We start from the raw sequence: 18,310 nt of genomic DNA, 5'->3' as shown, positions 1-18,310 counted from the left end.
GACTGCACAGTGCCTGCAAGTGAGAGGGCTGCAGTTAGGAACAGGAATTCCTGTTTTGGTATGGAGATGTGAATCTGCACTCGAATAGAAACTCATCCTACCGTGGCAAGATGGAGGTTTCAGAAGAAGACTTTAAGAAATGTATTTCTACAGTGGCCAGGCTAATACGTAGGTTTGATTTCAAACCTTTACAGAAACTATGTCTCAGGACTTTGATGTCCAGACAGGATGTTGTAGCTTGTCTTCCCACTGGCACACCTACATTTGCCAGACATTGAAGTTGATTGGTCGAAGCAAATTTGGAACACTCAACAAAGATTCGTTCTTAACACCATCAGACCTTAATGTTAATATTCTCGAGACTAGGTTAAGACAGGCAACGCCAATCTACAGATATCTTGGCGTATCCCTTTAATAATATAATGTATTCCTGATGGTGGTGTTCTCTCTCTCTCTCTCTCTCTCTCTCTCTCTCTCTCTCTCTCTCTCTCTCTCTCTCTCTCTCTCTCTCTCTCTCTCTCTCTCTCTCTCTCTCTCTCTCTCTCTCTCTCTCTCTCTAGCTCTTCCTGAAGTGACCATCCTCCCGTCCGCCACTAAGGTCAAGGAAGGAGGCAGCCTGATGTTTGAGTGTCATGTGAGCGGGACCCCTCCCCCCGTGGCGAGCTGGCGTACTGAGAGGCTCCATTCCCGCCATGTGTTCGAGGTATGCCCGCACAACAAGCCGAGACGTGAATACATTTATTTGAACTTGAGGAATGTATTTTGTAAATATGAATCAATATATCTCAGGTATTTCTAATAAATAGACTTAGTATATTTTAATAAATACATTTGGTCCTATTCTCTATCTTTTGGAAATAGCAGTATTTCAGACCGACAATTCAACTGTGTAAGATTTGCAGTAGATTCTAATACTGTACACTTCACCATTCAGACCTCGACACAACACAACACATTCACCAACAAATAATCAAATAGAATGAAGAAAATCTCCTTCTAACACACCCGCCCTCCCTTCCCCTCCAAATCCTTTCTGTGCCTCTGCTGCATCCTGTGGAGAAACTCCTTCATCCACCTCCTCCTCTTCCTCCCTCTCCTCCATGCCCTCACCCTCCACCTCCCCCTCCTCCTTCCCTTCCAACTCCACTTCCTTCATCTCCACTCCGCTTCCCTCCTCCTCCTCTTTCTCCCTCTCCTCCCTTCCCTCCACCTCAACCTCCCCCTCCTCCATCCTATACCGCTGCCCCTCCTCCACCTCCACTTCCCTGTTCTCCATCTCCTCGTCCTCCGACGCCTCTCTCTCCCCCCTCTCCCCGATTCAGAGGAGGGTTATGGTCTCCACCCTGGTGCTGGTGCTGCAGCTCCTGGAGGTCTCCTCTAAGGACAACCTCCACAACCTGACGTGCGAGGCGGAGAACCAAGCTGGGCCGGGAGAGGACATGGTGCAGCTGGACATCGAGTGTAAGTGGCCCCCGCAGCACAGGAGCTGGCACCGGGCCTCAGGGGGTCACCTGGTCATGGAGGCGGGGGGGGGGGGGGTGGGGGGGATTCATGAGGGGCTGTCAAGCTTAATGGAGGTGAATGCGAGAGCACACTGCGCTCTCTGCGTTGCAGGCAGGGTGGACAGCAGCATAAAGGGAAAAGCTCTCCGTGTCGAATTTCTGTTCAAACAGGCTGCTAAAAATAATAAGCGCAGTGTTCCCGGCCAACCTTTAAGAGCGTTTTTTGGGCGCTGCCACTCAAGGCGGGGTGAACCAGTGCAGTGGACAGTGCACTCCTGTCCTTCTGTGTCCATCGAGGTCGGCTCTCTCCGTGCGTGCTGAGGCACACGGAGAGAACCACGAAAGAGAATGGCGAAACACCCCGACCCGACCCCCTGTTCCCGGACAAACCCCCCCCTTCACCTCCGGTTTCGGGCCCTGTACTTATGATCACAGTGTTCACTCGACCCAGGGGACTTCGACGATGCTGTTGTCTACTTGGCGACGCCGCTAATGCGTGCTGGAAGTTGAACAACACCCAGTGACAGGCCCCAGCGGACCCCCCCCCCCCCCCCCCCAAGCACCACTGCAGGATGCATTAGCAATGCATTACCAAAAAATATTGCCAAAACAATATCGTACATCACCACTATCAACTCAGTGACAGTCATTAGAAGACAAAGCCCCCCCCCCCCCCAGCCAAAAGGAGTCCGGGGGAACCAATAAACAGGAGCCAATGGCACGGGTATCAGGGGACGGATAATAACTGCCCGGGAAAATGGGGGACTAGATAACCCGCACGCTAAGATCTCATTTGAGCTCGGCGCTAATGGATCCTTACCCGCGAGTCCGGAAAACCGCTTCATCCGCAGTGATTGGCGGATGGTAAGTGCGTTAGTGCGTGTGCTAATCCATCCACATCGGCCCCTCCACGGCTGAGCGACGCTCGTTAACTGCCAGCCCTTTAATTAGGCTTAATTATCTCGTTCAACAGTCAGTGTTTACAGCGCTGAGTCTATAGCTCCCATTACCCCCCACCCCATCCCTCCTGCTCACCGCAGTTGGTGCGGAGAAAACTGCCATCGCTCTGACATCTCTTTTCAACGTATAGGAGAAAAAACATGTTAGACGTACGAAAGACGCCCGAGTGAACCACTTGAACGTGGAGCACCAGAACTTTTTTTAATTTTAATCCCTTTCATATGCTTGAGGACTGCCACGAGTAAATCACTTTTCTTCAACACTTGATGCTTTTTTTGATGCTTTGAATAGGTTTTCTTATTAACAGCCTCCGACATACCATGGTTTATTGCATTCACACCAGCCAAGAACACACCCTGAGATCAGTTATTTATCCCCAACAAATGACTTTCGCCCTTGCTTTGAAAGTTTAGTGTTCAGTGAGGGATTAATTGAACTATCTACCAAGTAATCAATTTTTCCGACGTTTGGCCCCGAGAGGAACTCATCGGATGTCGTCTTTGTCCATATTGTTACTCACCATTTGTCAATTCTATACATTGCTTCCGTAAAATTGCCCCCTAAAAGCCCCTCACTCTCGAGGTATAGGTAGCCTAATTGCTACCATAAGTGCAGTCAGGCTTTGCTAAACAAATGTTAGCTTAATGCCATCATCAGCAGGGCTCATTTTCTCTCTGCACGGGTAGAATTTACCCCGGCTCTTAACAAAACCGACCGACGGAGGAGACATGGGAGACGGTTCAGGTTTGTCCTGAGCCCAGCAGATTCCCACCGCAGGGTCAGGGGTTAAGAGCGGCTGAAGTGCGAGGGTCTCCTCACCTCTCCTCCATCTTGGCTCTAAAGGAGGCCATTTCCTGTAGCTTCAGGTCCACAGCTGCTTCCAGGTAGTGGTCCAGTGGTCGGGAGCGATAAGGAGTAGCAGGATGTATTATTCATGGACGGGTCAGTACAGTTACAGATTGAAGAACATTGATTGGGGGAAATACCGCAGGACCCTATGGCTGCTGTGGTCCTGTGACATAATATTGAACATGCTTTAAGTGCACATGCAGCAGAAAAGGAAGAAAAAACATGTGTAGGCCAGTGATTTGGAAGTGGTTTTCTGCTTATTCTAGGTCGTTAGGGCTCTTTGGTTATTAAAGCTGAGCTGAAATTACTTTATTATGTAAATGTCCTTTTATATGTAGCACGATCTAGGATTGGAATTTTAAGAGGTTAGTTAGTCATCGAAAAACTTTTGAAAATCTCCGAGACATACACAGATACACACACACATTCAGAGTCTTTTAATTTTGGCCACGAATTTCACCCATTAGAGAACTATGTTGCTAAGTGCCTTGCATCCAAGCTCACAAGGGAATTGCACCAACATCCTTCTCAAACTTTCTTGTCCTCTTACACTAAATGGTCCTCTCTAGCTCTAGCAGTTGAGAAGGTTGCTTGGCAACCGGAGTGGTTGCTGGTTCAACTCCCTTAACCAACCTCTTTTGGCAAAGTGTTTTTGAGAAAGGGACCTCATGAACGGAAGCATCTTCTCTCTTAGACTGTGAGTGCAATAGATTGTAGAAGGGGCTAACAAATCACTCGATGAATACAATCTATTTCACTCAGAGAGGTCCTCGCCAGTTCCGGCAAAGTTACGTTGAGTTGACCCTGTTCCTCCACAGGAACACAGAGGAGCTCAATGATTGAAGGATCTCCTCTTCTCCAAGTCTTACTCCTCCCCTCCCCCACACAGTCCCGGTGAGGATCCTGTTCCTGCGCAAGGCCGAGCGGCAGCACCACTGGTGCTTTCCCTTCGCGGTGGACGGGAACCCCGAGCCCACCATCCAATGGCTGTACAACGGCAAGGAGCTCACCGAGAACAGGTACACCTACACCCAGCTGTTCCCCGACACGGACGATGGCTCCGTGAAGCACGGCTGCCTGTTCCTCAACAAGCCCACCCACCTGAACAACGGCGTGTACACCATGGTGGTCCGCAACGTACTGGGCCACGACCAGGCCAACGCCACCGGGCTCTTCATGAACAGCCCTGCCGATAACTTCGACGATGGCGCCATTCCCGGTGAGTCGTCACTCTGCAGGATGAGAATGCACTAAAATGTCTTTTAGGGGTGGGAAGGACGTAGACAGTTTTTAAGGTTGGTTTACAGGAAGGGGTTGAACTGCATACACCGCTTGCCTTGTCCTGCAACCCTAGTATTTGATGAAAGTCGACGGAGGAGGTGTGGGGCAGTGCAGAATACTCGTGCTGATACATCTGATAGCAAAAGGCCTGTGATGGCATCCTAATATTAGCCTATTAGACTCTCGTACTGCATTTAATTTGCACAGAGAGTCTGGACCTACTCTATTGACAAATGTTAACTCACTTGAAGGCGGGTTTCTGTTGAAGTTTAAAACTATTGGATCTGCCCAGTGCCATTCTGGATCTGCCATAACCAATCGCTAACGTTTGGCCGGGAATCACGTTGCGCGCAGGCTGTAAACAAACCAAACACTGTGCGTGAAGATGTCCGTCAACGAGAGCTGACTTTAACGTCATTGTTCTCAGCCACTTCCTCTGTTTGCTGATTGGACACACAAAATTTGGATATAGAAAACCCACTTACATACCGCAGACCCAGAGGTAGTACTGAAGGGAAATTAAAATTGAGCGGAAGTACTTAGGCGGATGGAGCCGGGCTATCCTAATATACCACTTCTGATGTTTTCCTTGGCAACTTATTCAAGCATTTTTACTCCAACCGTTCCCTTCAATGTCCTTAGCTTGAATTTCTAAACAGAAGCACAGCTCCGATATGGCCCTATATTCATGTACAGCCCATTCAAACTTGTTTTTGTCTTTCCTCTCCCCGCACTCTAGTCTTCGATCCAAGTAAGACCCATTTTACCTTCTCTCAATTATACAAACTTTTTGTTCTGTTAACACTCAGCATTCTCTTTCTGTTTGCTTGTAAAAGACGTGGGCTGTATTGAGGGTAACTTCTTCTTTCTGTTGTTTAGTTCCTACCAACACATCCAACAAGCATGTGACGGAGAGCAAGGAGAGTCGCCTGTTTGTGGTACGTCTGGTGAAATGCCTGCAATCCTCTCTGTGGCCAGCCGCTTCCTACTATGCTGAGGAAAAGATAGTATGCAACAAAGATAGTATACAACATCTAAACAATATATCATTTTGAAAATATTGTGCAAATAAATATATTAAAAATTGACCTTTTTAAGCAGGCATAACATTTAAAAAGTAAAGCATATGCAAAAACATGCAAAAGACGACGTCTTGAATCAAAGATGGTAAATTGGCAAAGAAGACACACTTTGAGGCAATTGTTTCTTATTTGAACAGATCTCTGTGGCGGTGGGCCTAGCTGTGTTCGCGTGTGCTTTCCTCCTCGTCATGCTCGTGGTGATCAACCGATGCGGACAGCACTCAAAGTTTGGCATTCACCGTACGTTGGCATGCCACTCATTCATAGTCAAACAGCGAGGATGTTCCTTAATTATTGCATTCATAAAAACCCTTCTGTTTAGCAGAGCATCTCTGTTTTTCGGTTTACTTCACCTTTAATAATATATTTTTATTCTTTTGAATAGTTATACTATTTGATATGGAGATAATGACACCATACACCAAATATTTTATATTCATATTTTTTGTATATAGATTATTACAATTGGGTAGCTGAGACCAAATTCAGCCCAATTCCAGGGAAACAAGATTTAGGAGAAATAAATATAGAAACATCCATAGATAAATAAATATGAAAACATCTATTCTTCACTATTAAAAATGTACCATGAGGAGCAGATCAACAAAATGTATTCAAGTGTTTTGGATTGACAATACAGCAGGACCAAAACTCACTCTCAATCTGACGCCTGCCCTGGGCTCTCTCTGAAAACCCCAGTGTCCAACTGTGCTGAGAGCAGACGCCGCCAAATAATAGTTTTATTCTTTCCTCCAGTCACTTCTTAGATTGCCCAGGATTCAGTGGGGGGGCATTTTGAGGGTCTCTGGGCGCATATTGCAGAGGAGGCCCACTCATACAGGCTTTCCACTAGGCTGTAACTTTGCACACTGTGAGCCCTGCTGTCGGCCGGTCTTAAGTGCCTTAATTACTGCATGCACAAGTAAACGGCGTCAGAAACCCACCCTTAGCCAGGGCCACTCTGGCTGCACTGTGGTCCATTAAAGAAGATGGATGGATGCATGGATGGATTGATGGATGTCTGGCTATAGGTCCTCCTGAATACCCCCACCCACCGCCGCCAACAACCCAACCACGGTTGCTGCCACCCCCACTCCTATACACCTCTCACAAAGAGCCTAAGTGGGCCTGATTGCCTAAGTGGACCCCCTCCTCCCTCCACTCCTCCATGGCTTTTTCCTTGCCCTCCCTCCCTCTCTCCTTTATTCTCTCTCTCTCTCTCTCTCTCTCTCTCTCTCTCTCTCTCTCTCTCTCTCTCTCTCTCTCTCTCTCTCTTTGTCTCTTTGTCTCTCTGTCTCACCCACTCTCTCTAACCCCCCCCCCCTCTCTCTCTCTCTCTCTCTCTCTCTCTCTCTCTCTCTCTCTCTCTCTCTCAATCTCTCTCTCTCTCTCTCTCGCTCCATTCTCTGGAGCTGGGTTTGGACTCTGGGTTCTGTGGTTTTCAATGCTGAGTGAGGCTTTACAATTTGGAGCTTTTAATACTGTATCCACAGGCTGCTCAGCGATCAGCCTCCTGACGCGGTGGTTTGGACCTGTTTTGCTCAATGATGCTTGATTTCTGCTTTGTTGATGATGGTCATTATTACCGTCCGTCATCATCTGTCGCCATGGGATCAAGGAAAATTTGCCGGGGAGTCGATGGGCGAGATGGTAGTTTCATAAATGGCCTCTGGATTGCCTCGTTTGACCAACAATGCAATCATAAACGGTCCGAGAACTGATCATGAGCCCCTCCACCCTCTTCACAGCTGTGAAAGTAAATGCACCCATATAGCCTTCCTTGCTTCGTGTTCCCAGGCTCCTCGGTCCTGGGCACTGAGGACGACCTGGCGCTGTCCCTGCGTTTCATGAACTTCGGGACCAACCCGCCTTGCACCGAGGACGACTCGGGCCTCTCCAGCTTCGTGGAAAACCCTCAGTACTTCTGTGGCATCATCAAGGACAAAGACATGTGTGAGTGGACAAGAGCCGCCAGCCCCAATCATCTCTCCCTTAGCACCACCCAGGGTCCCCCCACCCCGCCGCTGAGTGTCCATTCAGCCGTCTAAAGCCTTTGGCTGAGTGTTAGCCGAGTGCTCCAGGGTGAAGTGGATGTAACAAGCTCATAGCGGAGTTAGAAACACAACAGCATCACACCACCCTTACCATGACCCGTGGTACCGGCCGTATTTACCCCAGGTAGAAACCTTCTGCTCATCAGAGTGGAGGTAGAAGTACAACACACACAAGTTCACACCGCACCTTACATTATCTGTGGTAATGAGTCGAAACCTTTTGTCTTGGTTGGAAAGGTGTCCAGAACATCAAGAGGCAGGACATCGTGCTGAAGTGGGAGCTGGGTGAGGGAGCATTTGGCAAGGTGTACCTGGCTGAGTGTGCCAACCTCAGCCCCGACAGCGACAAGATGCTGGTAGCCATCAAGGTGTGTACGGTGTCTGGCCATACCAATGATGGCTCTGCGCTCTCACTTCTAGAGATGACTAGAAAGTTCACTGTAAATAATAATTTACAATAAAAATGTCTTGAATGTGGCTTTCATAATTTCAACCAAAATTGCTTAGTTTAGAGATTCAAATGTATTCATCATTTGTCAACTTCAGTTGCACCTACTAATACAATCCCAGACAATTTTCATAATTGCCTGCATGACCATTTGACCTGGCTCCCTCACGCTCTCAGACGCTCAAAGACGCCAACGAGTCGACCAGGCAGGACTTCCAGAGGGAGGCGGAGCTGCTGACGGTGCTCCAGCACCAGCACATTGTGCGTTTCTACGGCGTGTGCACGGACGGAGAGCCCCTGGCCATGGTGTTTGAGTACATGCGGCACGGAGACCTCAACCGCTTCCTCAGGTATAGGCCTCCAAACCGTAAGGCTCTGACCGGTCTTCAGAGCAGACAAATACGACAAGACACTTTGTTTCACAAAAACCTGCATGCTCATCTTCAGCAGGGTAACAATTACGTACTTGGGTTTGGATAAGCATGGAACGGAAACATGATGGTCATTAATAGAAAGATAATGCTCATGGTCAAAAGATGTTGTCAATAGATGATGAGCCGCAGCTCTGATGGACAACCACACTGTGAAGTTGCTAGAAAACTACAAACGTTTTTAGATCTACAAAAAACGTTTGTAGATCTAAACTTATAGATTTATAGTGAAACAAACTGCAATGAAAAGGTAGTATAAAAACGCAGGATAATGTTTTTAAGAGCCAAGCAAAGTAAAGACAGTTTTATTTGCTAAGCTCTTAATCACAGTCACCATCTCAACGGGTTTCATAGGCTATCGTTTTACGACACCACTCTAAAGGGCCTTTGGAAAACTCAACAATCCCAGGGGAAGAAATGTTGAGAAGGAACACCGGTCGGTCAGGGCTAGTTTAGTAACTAGCCTTGACCCACCGATAGTCGTCACTGTCCCTGAAACATTCTGTAGTATCAATATGTCGGACTGTATTCTGAGTTCCTCATATTACCTGTGAAACATGGTTGATGATAAACTATGAAGGAACCTGAGGGAAGATTGGCGAGAAGAGTACTAGACCAGATGCTGCTGACTCCTATCGCTAACCTCCCAGGTCCTCAGAGTTTAGAGTACGAGGGAGTCCTACCTGCCCTTCAGTCTCCCTCATCCTCAGAGTTGACCATCTGCTCCCATCCCAGAGGCTGTGGGATGACCAGTAGATAATGTCCACATAATTCTGTGCAATACGTCTGGCTAATTCTCCCATTCATCCCCAAAATCTATCATTCCCCCCATTGCCAGAAGCCAAACGGAGGCTCCAGACGTTAAGACGTATTTAGATTAACTTGGGAACACCTGGGTAGAAAACGCCCCCCAAATGGCAGAGACAGACATAGTGGGCGGACTAAAATCGCATTTCCACAAGGCAGTATTGGCAAAAGGTCTCATTGGCTCACAGGGCAGCTGCTCTCCCTCCCTGCCACCTGCCTTTTAAACTAATACTGACACAACTTCCTTTGTGAGGAGGTTGGGGGGGGGGGGTGGAGGAAAGGGTGGGTGGGGTGTCCCGCCATGGGTGGAGGAGAGTGGACGATTAGGATGGATGAAGACATATTAGGCTCATTTAGGGCGCCGAAGCTCCCAAGCAAGGAGTGTGTGTTTCTATATTTCTTTATGGCCTTCAAGGACAACTGTGAAGTCTGGAGAAACACACTGGAGAAGTACTTCTCCTCAATTGCATTATTGCTAATCAATTGAGGGCGTATTACAAGCTGTACGTCTCCTGTCATTTGGTTCTTTGTTAGAGGGGTGGATGATGATGGTGTAGAGCTGTAATGGTTTTAAGATCTCATATATGTCCAATCTGCTAAATGGAAAGGCCAGAGGTCAGAGTTGTGTTAGGTCACCCACAGTTACCGTTCGCACAAGGACCAATCAGAGATGGTCAGCAGGGCTTGTCAAAAGCAATAGCACAGAAGGGCTGATCATTACTATCATTAACACCAACAGTTGATTTTATATTTTTCCTACGTTTCAAAAGTCATTTTATGTTTGAAACTTCTTGCAACTACGGAACTATGGATGTTTGTGCAGTGCAGCCATTTATTTAAAAAAGAAATGGTCTCAAATTAATAATGTCTCAAGAAAAGCAACTTTTTCCACCAACGCCTCGATCAACCTCTCTGAATCAATGAAGAACCCAGACAACCATGAGGGGACAAAGCTTTATTTTCCTAATATAATGATGGATGGAAAAAATAATATTGAATCACCTTCATGTGCTGGCAATGCACTCAATTATTTGTGAGGTGAATGACAAACCCCCTCCACGGAATAAGGGTGCTCAGACCTCAACCAGAGCAGGCTAAACTAGTGGTTAGATGCCCTTACCCCCCACCTGCTCCTGAATGATGCTCACTGAGGACTCGATAGATAGAGCTTTCTAAATAACTAAATCATGACAATAATCGACATTCATCCACCTTGAGCAAGACGCCTCACCCCCCTACCTAAGACACATGTTGCCATTCACATGTCATCAATGACATTAAACCTCACTGTCAGCCACAAACCTCCTCTACCCAGGGCCCACGGTCCGGACGCCCGCATCCTGGAGGAGGTGAAGATGCCTCCGCTGGGCCAACTGACCGTCCCCCAGATGCTGCACATCGCGGGGCAGATCGCCTCGGGCATGGTGTACCTGGCCTCCCTGCACTTTGTCCACAGGGACTTGGCCACACGCAACTGCCTGGTGGGCGAGGGGCTTGTGGTGAAGATCGGGGACTTCGGCATGTCACGTGACATCTACAGCACCGACTACTACCGGGTCAGTGGCTCTTCAGCGCCTCTCTCTCTCTCTCTCTCTCTCTCTCTCTCTCTCTCTCTGTCTGTCTCTGTCTCTGTCTCTGTCTCTGTCTCTCTCTCTCTCTCTCTCTCTCTCTCTCTCTCTCTCTCTCTCTCTCTCTCTCTCTCTCTCTCTCTCTCTCTCTACCTCTCTCTGTCTCTGTCTCTGTCTCTGTCTCTGTCTCTCTCTCTCTCTCTCTCTCTCTCTCTCTCTCTCTCTCTCTCTCTCTCTCTCTCTCTCTCTCTCTCTCTCTCTCTCTCTCTCTCTCTCTCTCTCTACATATCTACATCCTTTATCTGAATCTGCATCTATTCATTCATCTATTCATCGTCTTCCCATCTACATGAGATGCAATCAATAATTATATAATTAACCGACTCGAACACCATCATTAAAGTATATGAATTAACCAATCACAATGCTGCCTCCTGGTCAGGTCGGCGGGCGGACTATGCTGCCCATTCGCTGGATGCCCCCGGAGAGCATCATGTACAGGAAGTTCACCACCGAGAGTGACATCTGGAGCTTGGGCGTGGTGCTCTGGGAGATATTCACCTACGGCAAGCAGCCCTGGTACCAGCTGTCCAACAGTGAGGTGGGTCTACTGGGAGGACTGGGTGGAGGGCTGGGTCTACTGGGAGGACTGGGTGGAGGGCTGGGTCTACTGGGAGGACCAGGTTGGAGGGCTGGGTCTACTGGGAGGACCAGGGTGGAGGGCTGGGTCTACTGGGAGGACCAGGGTGGAGGGTTGGGTCTACTGGGAGGACCAGGGTGGAGGGCTGGGTCTACTGGGAGGACCAGGGTGGAGGGTTGGGTCTACTGGGAGGACCAGGGTGGAGGGCTGGGTCTACTGGGAGGACCAGGTTGGAGGGTTGGGTCTACTGGGAGGACCAGGGTGGAGGGCTGGGTCTACTGGGAGGACCAGGGTGGAGGGTTGGGTCTACTGGGAGGACCAGGGTGGAGGGTTGGGTCTACTGGGAGGACTGGGTGGAGGGTTGGGTCTACTGGGAGGACCAGGGTGGAGGGTTGGGTCTACTGGGAGGACTGGGTGGAGGGTTGGGTCTACTGGGAGGACTGGGTGGAGGGTTGGGTCTACTGGGAGGACCAGGGTGGAGGGTTGGGTCTACTGGGAGGACTGGGTGGAGGGTTGGGTCTACTGGGAGGACAAGGGTGGAGGGCTGGGTAGGAGGACCCAGAAGCCGTGGTTAGGGCTGAATAACTAAAAAATAATGAATAACTTCATATTAAAGACATGTATTTCTGTAAGACTTACTAAATATATAAATATATATAAATATATATAAGAGCTTATAATTCATACATTGTTTTTAGGGGTAGGCTGGTAATGACTCTGATGGTGTTTCCTGGTCGTTTATGGAGCCATTGTGTTCTTCATAAGCTGCCAAGAGCTAGAGAGAGAAATTGGAAACACTCCCATGTAATAATGCTGTGATTAGGTCTTTTTAAGTCTATAAATGATCAAACACCAGGAAACTGAAATAATAATGGATAATAAACGCTCTACCGTCAGTTTAACAATTACACAAGCACACGAGTTTTGATCTAAGATCATAGAGGTGTTTGACAATATTAAACCAAAATTAACTTTGTTTGTAAGCTCATGTCTACAGTAATTTAACATTTGTTCATGCGGACATATAAAAAAAAAGCTCACACAAAGGTTTGTGTTTCAAACTACTCCTTAAGTTCCACTATAAATTAAAGGTTTGATCTTGCATCAGCCTGTCAGTCTGAATACTACGATACATTTGATAGTTGCTTTACATAAAGCAGTAGTTCCTCCCACTAAAGCCAATCAAATCTTGAAGGGTGAGATCTGATTATGTTTTTTTCGTCCCACCCACACATCCTGCCTTTTTTTTTTCATAACAAAAATGCAAACAAATCACATTCAGACAACAGACGCAACCAGTCACCCTACTGTGACTGCCTCTGCAAGAACACAAGCTACGACAACCTCATAGAAAACTCGACTTGCATCTGGAATTTTTAAAAGCTTCATACTCATCAGGGCCGCAAACCAAGTATTGTAAAGATATGCAAACAGAACACAGTGCAGCCCTTTAAGGCTGTGATAAAGGGCCAACAATGTTGAAAGATTCTCATCTACATTTGATGAGCTGTGGTTTGACGAGACCACAATGAATGGATCAGTCGCCACTTTACTCAGAAAAACTGTTTATTGAGTAATGCACAGCACAATAAAATACAATAGACCAGCTATTCCCACTATCTTGAAGATATGTGCATTGTAATTGTCAGTCGAGAAATTTGAAGACTAGACCCATATAAAAAGAGATTTTAAGGTTGTCAGTATACCATATACATATATATCACTAAAAGTATATGAAATCCACAAAAATAAAAAGCTAATACAATGTTATGAGCAGAACAATAGTATTCTAGTACTTGAATTTAAAATATTTGAGGTGAAAACCAACATATTATCATATTCTCCAAAAGCTGCTAAAAGTTCTTGCAGCACGTGCTTGCTGTGTTTGAGTGTTGTTCTGACCTTGCAGGTGTGTTAGATCAGCTTCAAATATCTGGAGGGTGTGGCTGTAACTGAGAGCTTATAATTGGCTAATATTTGGTTACCTACAAGAACCATTGAAGGCAGGATTACCTGGACCTCATTTCATATCATTCAATGACAAACGGAGATATTAAGATGTACTGTAGAGCTTTCTGTCTGCCACACTGTTTTAAATGGTTTCAACCACTTTCTACTGCTTTATGCATTCGATCCTCAGCCAGTCCTCAATACATCTAAAAATATACTATATTTAATTAAACGACAAGTGAGGCAGGCCTACATGAAAATTATGAAAATGATAGCTAGATATGTAATATATAATATCTACATATCATTTTCATTGTACATTTACCTTTTCTTCAGCGTCACTTTGGATAAAAGCTAAACGATAGCATGTTGACTGTAGCCTAATATAACAGCAGGCAAACTGACTCAATTATGTTTTTTTATAGTTTTGAGAATTCATCATTCCATCACAGACATGAGAGAGGACGTGTGTGTGTGTGTGTGTGTGTGTGTGTGTGTGTGTGTGTGTGTGTGTGTGTGTGTGTGTGTGTGTGTGTGTGTGTGTGTGTGTGTGTGTGTGTGTGTGTGTGTGTGTGTATATATTAAGGGCTCTTCAGAGCTCGATAAGCTCTCTGATTGGTCGATAAGTTGGTAGTTATTAAGAACGGTGGAGTGCAGCCCTTTACGCTAACGCACTCTGAACCAGGAGTCTGTTGTGACCACAACTGGAGTATTAAGGCGTCCTGGCCTCTCTCCTTTCAGAAGGCGGTAGATCACTTTCCTATTCACTCGATCCTAATCTCATTGGATGTCATCTTCGCCCCCTGGCCGATGAGGTTTAACCTCGTTAACGCCATCCATGCATCCCATCCAAATAAGTGATGGTGCTATTAACAGCCCATACACATAACAAATGGGGGTCATAAATCAGACCCAAAAATCCACCGGCCTGCCCGGCGGCCGCAGTCATTTTTGGGGGCTGGTATTGACTGACTGGAGCTGGGAGACTAACTGGAGGCCACGGCGACCGGGGGAAGGGTCACCAGTATGGGATGGGAGTAGGCCAGGGGTCATGTCCAATAGGTCACATTGAGTGACACACTGGGGCACACATGCAGACAAACACACACACACACACACAAACACACACACACACGCGCGCACGCAAACGCATACGCGCACACACACACACACACACACAGACACACACACACACACACACACACACACACACACACACACACACACACACACACACACACACACACACACACACACACACACACACACACACACACACACACACACACACACACACACACACATTGATTGATTAAGGGAAAAAACAAATGTGACAAGGGTGTGAGAGCTCAGCCAGGCCATAATAAAGACAGACCTCTGTTTGACTCTAGAATATGAAGTCCTAACTTGTTGTTTGGTTTTGACTTTGTTTAATTTATCCCTTTTAGGTATTTTCTGAAATGGAATTAATTTCAATGTCAGGGACGTTGTGTTCTTTATGCATAATGCACTAAATAATTGTCTCTCCTTTTGTTTCTCCACACCTCCTTCTGAATCCCTCTCTGTCTGTCTGTCTGTCTGTCTGTCTGTCTGTCTGTCTGTCTGTCTGTCTGTCTGTCTGTCTGTCTGTCTGTCTGTCTGTCTGTCTCCGTCTCTCCGTCTCTCCGTCTCTCTCTCTCTCTCTCTCTCTCTCTCTCTCTCTCTCTCTCTCTCTCTCTCTCTCTCTCTCTCTCTCTCTCTCTCTCTCTCTTTCCCACAGGCAATCGAGTGCATCACCCAGGGTCGGGAGCTGGAGAGGCCCCGGACGTGTCCCAAGGAGGTCCACCTCCTGATGCAGGGCTGCTGGCAGCGGGAGCCCCAGCAGAGGCTGGTCATCAAGGACATCCACAGCCGCCTGCTCGCCCTGGTCAAGAACCCCCCCCTATACCTCGACATCTTGGGATAGGGAGGGTGGGTCGGAGGGGGTGGAGGGCGGGGCTGGATGGAAGAGGGGGGATTGGTTCAGAGGGTACGGGGGGGGGGGGGGGGGGGGGAAGGAGAAGGGGCTTTTGGTTCTGAGAAAGATACTTGGATAAGGAGCAGGGGGAGGGGGGTTTCTACCTGTTCCTGGGACACAGAGGGAGGATGGGAGGGTGGAGGAAGGAGGGAGAGGGGAAAGGGGAAAGGGGAAAAGGGGATCTGTTCACAGAAAGGAAGAGGAGACGGGGGTGGTTGTTTTGTAAAGGCTGTAAGATGTAATGTTTTGAGCTCCATTCCCCCCTTAAACAGCCATGTAAATGCAAGGAAGGGTTCATATGATCTATCCAGTGGCTCTGTGATCGTTCTTCGTACATGAACATCCCGTGGTAGAGGAGCATGCACGGGGGGGGGGGGGGGGGGGACACCGGCCCCAGAAGGTTGGACGTTAGGGTCGGCCGGGGGCTCAAACCCGAGAGGAGGAAGAACAGTCTGAACAGGGACTCAGACATCTGACGAGATGGGCCATTATAAGGCTGTGATGACAGGAGAGGGCCCTTCAGCGAGGCACATGCCTAGCTGCATGCACCGCGGGCTCCCACCAACCGGCTAGTGATTGAGTTTGGACACGTGAAAGATCATTTTTTTATTAACTATAAATAAATATATGTACTTATATATATATGTATATATATATTATTTGTGAAGGAGATGTTTAAATGAATCTTAGGCTGGCGTTTCTACTTTAGCATTCTTTAGTTGATGGAGGGGCACTCCTTTTTGAATACTGCATCAAACATAATGTCTTATCATCATATTTGAGTTTTATTTTTTTTTAAATCCCAGAATTTTTTTTGCCTCTCAGCATCGATTCAGGTGTTCTACTCTTATAGCTACAGCCCACTGTTGCCTGTTTCAATACCCGTCTATACGGGAAAAAATAAGAAAAAAATAATCAAACCAATAATAATTGGTTTGATGATGGTTCAATGCATAGCCTGGCAGACAGTCTGGCTTTAGGCGTCCGATTCAGAGATAAGCTTTTGTACATATTGTCCCTGTTTCCAATGCTAGTATTCTGACCTCAAACACAAAGCACTGTATTGAAATTCGGCACGATTACGTATGTTTGTGTGTGTGTGTGTATGTGTGGTCGTGTTTGTGCTTGTGTGTGATCAAATCTTTGTATGTAGGATGTGTGGATGTCTCTGTGTGGGGGATGTGTGTGTGTCTTCATTTGAGATGTATGTGTGTGTGTGTGTGTGTGTGTGTGTCTTTGTGTGTGCTTGTGTGCGTCCAAATCATTGTATGTAGGATGTGTGAATGTCTCTGTACACTGGATGTGTGAATGTCTCTGTATGGGGGATGTGAGATGTGTGTGTGTGTGTGTGTGTGTGTGTGTGTGTGCGTTGTGCCTGCGTGCATGTGTGCGTGTGTCTGTCCTTGTGTGCGTGTGTGCATGTGTGTGTTCTTGTGTTTGTCTCTATATAAGGTGTGCGTGCGTGTGTGTGTGTGTGCATGTGTGTTTATGAGGAGGGGTCGAGGACACAGTGTCGTGTTTGGTAACAGATGGAGGTGGAGGTCCAGGAACAAAGTGCTGCTGGCAGATGGTTCTGGAAACAGAGACAGCGCTACCGGCCACTTGACCGCTGCACACCCTAGTGTGAGACCAAATACAACGCTCTGGCTTTAAGGATTTATTGCCATTTAAAACTTATCAAAGCGCTTGTTCGAAGAGAAATGCTTTTTTTTCCTGTGGATCCATTTGTGATGCCTTGAAGTGTAAATACTGTCTGTAAATATATGCTGTATTCATGTCTAAAGAGATGTCTCGTTACCCCTGCCACTTTGTATAATGTCTTCGCTCAAATAAAAAAGCAAACTATATATATGTTTAAATTGTATGTCCCGTTCATAATTCACTTTCATCCCTCAGAAAAATCAAAGGGTTCAAGCAAACGTGAATATTGGATGTAGGCTGCGTCCAATAGTTTTAAAGTTATGATTAGAAAAATGGTTTCATATTTCGTCATGTTGTTCCCAAAACAATATCGAGAGAAAAAAGAGGGGAAAACAACCATCTTTACAGCAGCCAACTTCTGTCCTGTCTGCACGCAATCCCTCTCCTGGGAGTGGTAATGGGTTGTGAGTAATGCTATCATCACCCCCCCCCCCCACCACACACACATACATACATACAAACGCACACACCTCTCTCCACTACCCGTCCACTCTCTCTCTCGCTGTCTTTCTCCTTAATTTTCTCCACATTTCCTCGTGTTTTTGCTGTCTCCTGTTCTCTCTTGACCTCTCGCTACTTCATTTTCTCCTGTATCTTCTCTCTCACTCTCTTTCAGTCTCTCGTTCGGACCCATCTCTCTCGATCTCTGATTTAGCGAGGATGAAAACACTTGGTAGAGTTGTGTCTTGGCTCCTTTGTGAGGCTGCAACCAGGTACAAGGCCAGGGAGAATAAGTAGCTTCACTTGTCATAGTGCACACTCCCATTTTCTGGTGTATGGGTGCATGTGTGTGTGTGTGTTTGTGTGTGTGTGTTCGTGTCTGATAGTGTCTCCTGTCCAAAAGGAGATGTTCTCATTTGGACTGCACGATGAAGGACATTAGGGTCGTGTTCATATAAGCAGCCAGACCTACATCTTCATGTTTAATCCATTTATTTTCCAGTTTACGCATTCACTTAAATATGTGAAAAGAAAGCGTGGATTTGTCACTAATCTCCGAGAAAATACAATATCTAGATACAATTTTAATTAAGAATATGC

General features: G+C 46.9%; 1 protein-coding gene across 3 annotated transcripts in view; it reads left to right on the top strand.

Moving 5' to 3' along the window:
* ntrk1 (neurotrophic tyrosine kinase, receptor, type 1) overlaps positions 1–15,517 on the top strand; it is a 35,732-nt gene extending 20,215 nt beyond the window's left edge. For all 3 annotated transcript variants that reach the window (XM_056601302.1, XM_056601300.1, XM_056601301.1), the window contains exons 7-18: positions 561–703; positions 1,323–1,461; positions 4,201–4,530; positions 5,332–5,343; positions 5,472–5,530; positions 5,812–5,914; positions 7,472–7,627; positions 7,966–8,096; positions 8,354–8,526; positions 10,730–10,970; positions 11,425–11,583; positions 15,332–15,517. In XM_056601302.1, the coding sequence (XP_056457277.1) occupies positions 561–703; positions 1,323–1,461; positions 4,201–4,530; positions 5,332–5,343; positions 5,472–5,530; positions 5,812–5,914; positions 7,472–7,627; positions 7,966–8,096; positions 8,354–8,526; positions 10,730–10,970; positions 11,425–11,583; positions 15,332–15,517 (1,832 nt within the window). The remainder of the gene's footprint in view (positions 1–560; positions 704–1,322; positions 1,462–4,200; positions 4,531–5,331; positions 5,344–5,471; positions 5,531–5,811; positions 5,915–7,471; positions 7,628–7,965; positions 8,097–8,353; positions 8,527–10,729; positions 10,971–11,424; positions 11,584–15,331) is intronic.
* Positions 15,518–18,310: the final 2,793 nt, after the last annotated feature.

This window comes from Gadus chalcogrammus, chromosome 11, assembly GCF_026213295.1.
Source record: "Gadus chalcogrammus isolate NIFS_2021 chromosome 11, NIFS_Gcha_1.0, whole genome shotgun sequence".
In the NCBI taxonomy this organism is placed as follows: Eukaryota; Metazoa; Chordata; class Actinopteri; order Gadiformes; family Gadidae; genus Gadus; species Gadus chalcogrammus.
The sequence above is the reverse complement of the archived record's forward strand: the minus strand, read 5'-3'. Positions and strand labels throughout refer to the sequence as shown.